The following is an 8073-nucleotide window of genomic DNA, read 5'->3' on the forward strand; positions in this document are numbered from 1 at the left end:
GTTATAAATTTATCCATCTGTGGTCTTTATAATTACCGTCTTTATAGTTGGGTTTCTGAATGGACGTCCAACTTGTTGATTCCTGGCGCTAAAATCTGAGCAACCCATTGTGCCAGCCAAAACAGCGGCTTTAAGATTGATGGTGCTTTTCTGACTCTGCACTGAGAACCGCCGCACCAAGGCAGCAGCAAAACCACCTTACCGGCCTCAAGAGTCGCGCTGGCGACCCATGGGGCTCCTCCTCTGGAAATCTCCTGATGCGTGAGCAACAAAAATTGATCTGAAAGTGTGGTGTCCTCTCGTTCTCTGCGCTTTCAGTGGGAGCTGTAATCCGGAGCTGCTAGTGATCAGCCATCTTGGATCTCTCTCCCACAAATTGTATTCTGTACTGCAGTCTCTTAGGCAGAGAGATAGAAATGTGAGGAGGGATCACTGAATGTTCTCCCCTCCAATGTCCATCTCCAGAATTCTTAGCCTCCTGTTACAATATTCACTGTAAGGTAATTTTATTTTTCTTTTTCGTTTGAGACAGAGTTTTGCTTTTGTTGCCCAGGCTGGAGTGTAAAGGCATGATCTCAGCTAACCGCAACCTCTGCCTCCTGGGTACAAGCGATTCTGCTGCCTCAGCTTCCCAAGTACCTGGGATTACAGGCATGCACCACCACACCTGGCTAATTTTTGTATTTTTAGTAGAGATGGGGTTTCACCATGTTGGCTAGGTTGGTCTCAAACTCCCGACCTCAGGGGATCCACCCACCTCAGCCTCCCAAAGTGCTGGGATTACAGGCTTGAGCCACCATGCTTGGCTAGTAATCTTAAATGAACACAGGCAAGTAAAAATTATGGAAGCTGATTAAAACCTTATTTTTCAAAGTCTGTAGGTATCAGCTAGAATACATGTAGGGGAGTAAAAGAGTGAAGTTGCTTTTTTGATTTAAACTAAAATATACATGTTTCTAGTTTTCAGAAAACGTTCTTACAATAAAAAAAGAAAAACTTACAAAAAGTTTAAGGAAATACTGTAATTTTATATTTTGCAGTCATTTTTAGAATTATATGTATGTATCCAAACATACCCAAGAATACATAAAGGAAAGAAGCTACCTTTTTTCTCTAGGGTCATGAGCCTAAATTAGAAATACAGCACTTGGATCCACTTGGGTATTTCATAAATGTGAATTTACAGGTTATACGTGTATTTCACTTATCTTATTTATACATTCTGTGATGAGTGAATATTTGTGTCTCTTAAAAAACTGTTTTCACACTGAGTGATCTTAATATGGAGTTTTGAAACCTCTATTTTGTCCACAAGTAGTATCATTAGTTATATATTTATAGACTCTTTATAGTATATTCATGAATACTAAGTACAATTCAACATTGAGAGATATGGCCTATGTTAGCTTTTCCCTTGAGTGCTATGTGATCTTTGATTTTATTTAACCCAGATATTATTGTATTTTTATTATGAATTTGAGAACATTAAGACCGCTAATCTAAAAGAACTTCTTTTTACTTTACCTTAGGAATCTATCTCATTGACAACAAATTATGTTTTTAGTCTGGCAGCTGTAGAACCATCCATGATGCTCTTGGAAGATATGAAGCGGCGTCTGAAGCGTCCTGTATGGATTAATGCTGATATTCTTCCTGGTCCAAATGGAAATAGCAAAGTAATAGATGCAAAACCATTTTTAGACACTGTGACATCCTTCTTTCTAGACGTGACATTTTCCCTGGGTTGGACAACAGGATGGCATCCAGAGAAAGTCAATGAAGGTGATAATTCTAATAACATATTTCTTGTTGGTCAAATTAAAGTATCCTCCAAGTATAAAAATAACATCTTTAATACAAAGCCCAAAACACATTCTACAAAATCTAAGGCTAATGGAAAAGAAGGCCTGACTGCAGGTATGTGTAGACTCTTCCGTCTACCCTTTCAGATAGATGCTGTGTTCACTGGGGACGCTGCAAATTTTAAGAGAGTGTATACATTTATAGTCATATAAATAAAGCTTCTGTTAGCAATCTCCTTTTCTAATTTTTAAAATTATAATTTTCTAGTGGATCACTTCACTTCTTTTTATCAGGAAATTAGCTACTAAATTAACATATTCACTTAATATTTCTGTAAAATGTTCCTTTATTGACTGACCAATAGTTTTTACAACTTGATTTTGATACAGTGTAGAGTTATTTCAAATATAAATATTCTGGCCGGATGTGGTGGCTCATGCCTGTAATCCCAGCACTTTGGGAGGCCAAGGTGGGCAGATGAGCTGAGGTCAGGAGTTCAAGACCTGGCCAACATAGCAAAACCCCATCTCTATTAAAAATACAAAAGTTAGCCAGGCATGATGGTGCATGCCTGTAGTCCCAGCTACCCAGGAGGCTGAGGCAGGAGAATTGCTTGAACCCAGGAGGCGGAGGCTGCAGTGAGCCAAGATTGTGCCACTGTACTCCAGCCTGGGCAACAAAGTGAGACTCTGTCTCAAAAAAAAAAAGTATATATACTTATCTTTATTACATATATGTATATATTTTATTTATATTTGTAAATATATATACTATGTACATATGCATATATATATACACACACATATATATATATGTATGTATATATATATATACTTTTTTTGAAGGTGTTTATAACAAGCAAGTGTGTTTTCCACGTCTTTTTTTTGGCGGGGGGGGACAGATTCTTGCCAGGCTGGAGTGCAGTGGCACAATCTCAGCTCACTGCAACCTCCACCTCCCAGCTTCCTAGGTTCAAACGATTCTCGTGCATCAGCCTCTTGAATAGCTGGGATTACAAGTGTGTGCCACCGCACCCAGCTAATTTTTGTATTGTTTTAGTAGAGACGGGGTTTTACCATATTGGCCAGGCTGGTCCTGACCTCCAGTGATCTGCCCACCTCGGCCTTCCAAAGTGTTGAGATTACAGGTGTAAGCCACTACACCTGGCCCCTTTTTTTTTTTTTTTTTTAAAGAAACAGGATCTAGCTCTGTTACCCAGGCTGAGTGCAGTGGTACCATCATGGCTCACTGTAGCTTTAACCTCCTGGGCTCAAGTGATCCTCCCACCCCAGCCTCCAGTGTAGCTGGGACCATAGGCACACACCATCACAGACAGCTAATTTTTTAATTTTTTGTAGAGGTCCACGCAATGTTGCCTAGACTGGTTTCAAACTCCTGGGCTCAAGCGATCTTCCCACTTTGGCCTCCCAAAGGGCTGGGATTGCAGGCATAAACCACCATGCCTGGCCCGCAATATCTTAATATGATTTAAATATATATAAAATATGTACATATACATATAGTCCATTTTACCACTATTTCTACTTTAAGTAATATGTACAGGTAATTTAGGCAAGCCAAAAAGAAAATTGATTTGATGTTATCACCTAAACAGCTGGTGTATACGCCAAAGCTACTTTTTGTTGGAAAAGAAAATTTAGCAAAAATAGGAAATCCAAGTTTATAGAGAAAAATAATGATGCAGATGTACCTAAAACAAGGATCTTAAAACCTTTAACGTAAATAAGATCTAGTGGTGTAAAATTTCTTTTCTTGTGCCTGAGAGATTAGTAAAACCTTTTTAATGCCTTAATTTTTCATTAAATTTGCTCTAGGTCACTTTGGCATGACTTTTTATCGACATTTTCCATTTAGTTTTTTTTCGCATTAAGCAGAATTTTAATTCACTGGAATCCAAATGGAAATTATTATGAATTAATTACCTATGAGTTTACCGATGAAACCATTTATCTATGGTTTTACCTAATTACAAGTAATTTAGTCTTTAATTGGCTTTCGAGATTTCAATCAATAAAGTTAAAAATTTTTTTTTAAGGGTACAGCTGGACCATGGTGAAAGAGATGGAATATATATGTAATGAACTAAGTCAGCCTGTAACGTTCCCTGTCAGAGCAGCATTAGTGAGGCAGTCTTGTTCTCAGTTACTTTGGCTGTTAAAGAAATCAAACAGGTATGTAATCGTTTAACAATATGATATGTGCATGTGAGTGGGTATGAGAGACAGAGATAGAGAGGGCATGAAAATTGATTATGTAAGGACAGTGTGTGTGAGAGAAAGGTAGATGGAAAAGGAATGAAAATTGATGATGTAAGTGCACAGAGTCTCGCCAGATTGGAGCTCCTTGATGAACCTTAACTTACTTAACATTGTATATTTTACCACTATTCCTAACAAAAGTTTTTGTACATAGTAGGTGCCCAATAAATGTTAGCTGTCTTTTTATTTATTAATTATTATTAAACTTTAAGTTCTGGCATACATGTGCAGCACATGCAGGTTTATTATAAAGGTATACACTTGCCATCGTGGTTTTCTGCACCCATCAATCCATCATCTACATTAGGTATTTCTCCTAATGCTATCCCTCCCCTAGCCCTCTACCCCTTGACAGGCCCTGGTGTGTGATGTTCTCCTCCCTGTGTCCATGTGTTCTCATTGGTCAACTCCCACTTATAAGTGAGAACATGCAGTGTTTGATTTTCTGTTCCTGTGTTAGTTTGCTGAATGATGGTTTCAAGCGTCATCCATGTCCCTGCAAAGGACTGAACTCATCTTCTTTTATGATGTATATTTATTTATAGTGTATATGTGCCACATTGTCTGTCACTGATGGGCATTTAGGTTGGTTCCAAGTCTTTGCTATTGTGAATATTGCTGCAATAAACATACATGTGCATGCGACTTTATAGTAGAATGACTTATGTTCCTTTGGCTATATACCCAGTAATGGGATTGCTGGGTCAAATGGTATCTGTGGTTCTAGATCCTTGAGGAATCGCCACACTGTCTTTCACGATGATTGAACTAATTTATACTCCCACCAACAGTGTAAAAGTATTCCTATTTCTCCACATCCTCTCCAGCATCTATTTTTCCTGACTTTTTAATGATTGCCATTCTAACTGGCGTGAGATAGTGTCTCATTATGGTTTTGATTCACATGTCTCTAGTGACCAGTGATGATGAGCTTTTTTCATATGTTTGCTGGCTGTATAAATGTATTTTGAGGAGTGACTGTTCATATTCTTCACCAACTTTATGGAGTTGCTTGCCTTTTTCTTGTAAATGTGTTTAAGTTCCTCGTAGATTCTGGATATTAGCCCTTTGTCAGATGGGTAGATTGCAAAATTTTCTCCCATTCTGTAGGTTGTCTGTTCAATGCTAATGATAGTTTCTTTTGCTGTGCAGAAGCTCTTTAGTTTAATTAGATCCCATTTGTCAATTTTGGCTTTTGTTGCCATTGCTTTTGGTGTTTTAGTCATGAAGTCTTTGCCCATGCCTATGTCCTGTATGATACTGCCTAGGTTTTCTTATAGGGTTTTTATGGTTTTAGGTTTTATGTTTAGGTCTTTAATCCCTCTTAAGTTTTGTATAAGGTATAAGAAAGGGGTCCAGTTTCAGTTTTCTGCATATAGCTACCAGTTTTCCCAACACCATTTATTAAATAGGGAATCCTTTCCCCTTTGCTTGTTTTTGTCAAGTTTGTCAAAAATCATATGGTTGCAGATGTGTGGTGTTATTTCTGAGGCCTCTGTTCTGTTCCATTGGTCTATATATCTGTTTTTGCTACCAGTATCATGTTGTTTTGGTTACTGTAGCCTTGTAGTATAGTTTGAAGTCAGGTAGCATGATATCTCCAGCTTTGTTCTTTTTGCTTAGGATTGTCTTGGCTATATGGGCTCTTTTTTGGTTTCTTATGAAATTTAAAGTAGTTTTTTCTAATTCTGTGAAGAATGTCAATGGTAGCTTGATGGGGTAGCATTGAATCTATAAATTACTTTGGGTAGTATGACCATTTTCAAGATATTGATTCTTCCTATCTGTGAGCATGGAATGTTTTTCCATTTGTTTGTGTCCTCTCTTATTTCCTTGAGCAGTGGTTTGTAGTTCCCCTTGAAGAGGTCCTTCACAACCCTTCTAAGTTGTATTCCTAGCTACTTTACTGTCTTTGTAGCAATTGTGAATGGGATTTCACTCGTGATTTGGTCTCTGTTTGTCTGTTATTGATGTATAAGAGTGCTTGTGATTTTTGCACATTGATTCTGTATCCTGAGACTTTTCTAAAGTTGCTTATCAGCTTAAGGAGATTTTGGGCTGAGACTATGGGGTTTTTAAAATATACAATCATATCATCTGCAAACAGACAATTTGACTTTCTCTTTCCTATTTGAATACCCTTTGTTTCTTTCTCTTGCCTGATTACCCTGGCTAGAACTTCCAATACTATGTTGAATAGGAGTGGTTAGAGAGGGCATCCTTGTCTTGTGCTCGTTTTCAAAGAGAATGCTTCCTGTTTTTGCCCATTCAGTATGATATTGCCTGTGGATTTGTCATAAATAGCTCTTATTATTTTGAGATACGTTCCATCAATACCTAGTTTATTGAGAGTTTTTGGCATGAAGGGGTGTTGAATTTTATCGAAGGCCTTCTCTGCATCTATTGAGATAATCATATCGTTTTTGTCATTGGTTCTGTTTATGTGAGGGATTACATTTATTGATTTGCATATGTTGAACCAGCCTTGCATCCCAGGGATGGAGCTGACTTGATCATGGTGGAGAAGCTTTTTGATGTACTACTGGATTTGGTTTGCCAGTGTTTTATTGAGGATTTTTGCATCGATGTTCGTCATGGGTATTGGCCCGAGACTGTCTTTTTTGGTTGTGTCTCTGCCAGATTTTGGTATCAGGATGATGCTGGCTTCATAAAATGAGTTAGTGAGGAGTCCCTCTTTTTCTGTTGTTTGGAATAGTATCAGAAGAAATGATACCAGCTCCTCTGTATTTCTGGTAGAATTCGGCTGTGAATCTGTCTGGTCCTGGGCTTTTTTTGGTTGATAGGCTTTTAATTACTCCCGAAATTTCAGAACTTGTTATTGGTCTATTCAGGGATTTGGCTTCTTCCTGGTTTAGTCTTGGGAGGGTGTATGTGTCCTGGATTTTATCCATTTCTTCTAGATTTTCTAGTTTATTTGCATACAGGTGTTTATAGTATTCTCTGATGGTAGTTTGTATTTCTGTGGGACCAGTGGTGATACCTCATTATTGTTTTTTATTGTGTCTATTTGATTCTTCTCTCTTTTCTTCTTTATTAGTCTGGCTTATGGTCTATTTTGTTAATCTTTTCAAAAAGCCAGCTCCTGGATTCATTGATTATTTGAAGAGTTCTTCCTGTCTCTATCTCCATTAGTTCTGCTCTGATCTTAGTTATTTCTTGTCTTCTGCTAACTTTTGAATTTGTTTGCTCTTGCTTCTCTAGTTTTTTAAATTGTGATGTTAGGGTATTGATTTTAGATCTTTTCTGCTTTTTCCTATGGGCATTTAGTGCTGTACATTTCCCTCTAAACACTGCTTTAGCTGTGTCCCAGAGATTCTGGTACATTGTGTCTTTGTTCTTGTTGGTGTCAAAGAACTTATTTATTTCTGCCTTAATTTTGTAATTTATCCAGTAGTCATTCTGGAACAGGTTGTTCAGTTTCCATGTAGTTGTGCAGTTTTGAGTGAGTTTCTTAATCCGAAGTTCTAATTTCATTGTACTGTGGTCTGAGAGACTGTTCATTATATCCATTCTCTTGCATTTGCTGAAGAGTGTTTTATTTCCAATTGTGTGGTCAATTTTAGAATAAGTGCAATGTGGTGCTAAGAAGAATGTATATTCTGTTGATTTGGGGTGGACAGTTCTGTAGATGTCTATTAGGTCCACTTGGTTTAGAGCTGAGTTCAAGTCCTGAATATTCTTGTGAATTTCCTGTCTTATTGATCTAATATTGACATTGGGGTGTTAAAGTCTCCCACTCTTATTGTGTGAGAGTCTAAGTCTCTTTGTAGGTCTCTAAAAACTTGCTTTATGACTCTGGGTGCTCCTGTATTGGGTGCATATATATTTAGGATAGTTAGCTTTTCTTGTTGCATTGATCTATTTACCATTATGTAATGCCCTTCTTTGTCTTTTTTGACCTTTGTTGGTTTAAAGTCTGTTTTATCCGAGACTAGGATTGCAACACCTGCTTTTTTTTTTTTTTTTTTTT

At 37.6% G+C, this 8073-nt stretch overlaps 1 protein-coding gene across 4 annotated transcripts in view; it reads left to right on the plus strand.

Annotated features, from left to right (window-relative positions):
* FAM151B (family with sequence similarity 151 member B) overlaps nucleotides 1–8073 on the plus strand; it is a 59549-nt gene that overhangs the window by 34878 nt on the left and 16598 nt on the right. For all 4 annotated transcript variants that reach the window (XM_037731060.1, XM_017507456.2, XM_037731063.1 and 1 more), the window contains 2 exons: nucleotides 1565–1782; nucleotides 3860–3995. In XM_037731060.1, the coding sequence (XP_037586988.1) occupies nucleotides 1565–1782; nucleotides 3860–3995 (354 nt within the window). The remainder of the gene's footprint in view (nucleotides 1–1564; nucleotides 1783–3859; nucleotides 3996–8073) is intronic.

Source organism: Cebus imitator, unplaced genomic scaffold (genome assembly GCF_001604975.1).
Source record: "Cebus imitator isolate Cc_AM_T3 unplaced genomic scaffold, Cebus_imitator-1.0 Scaffold16, whole genome shotgun sequence".
Classification (NCBI taxonomy): Eukaryota; Metazoa; Chordata; class Mammalia; order Primates; family Cebidae; genus Cebus; species Cebus imitator.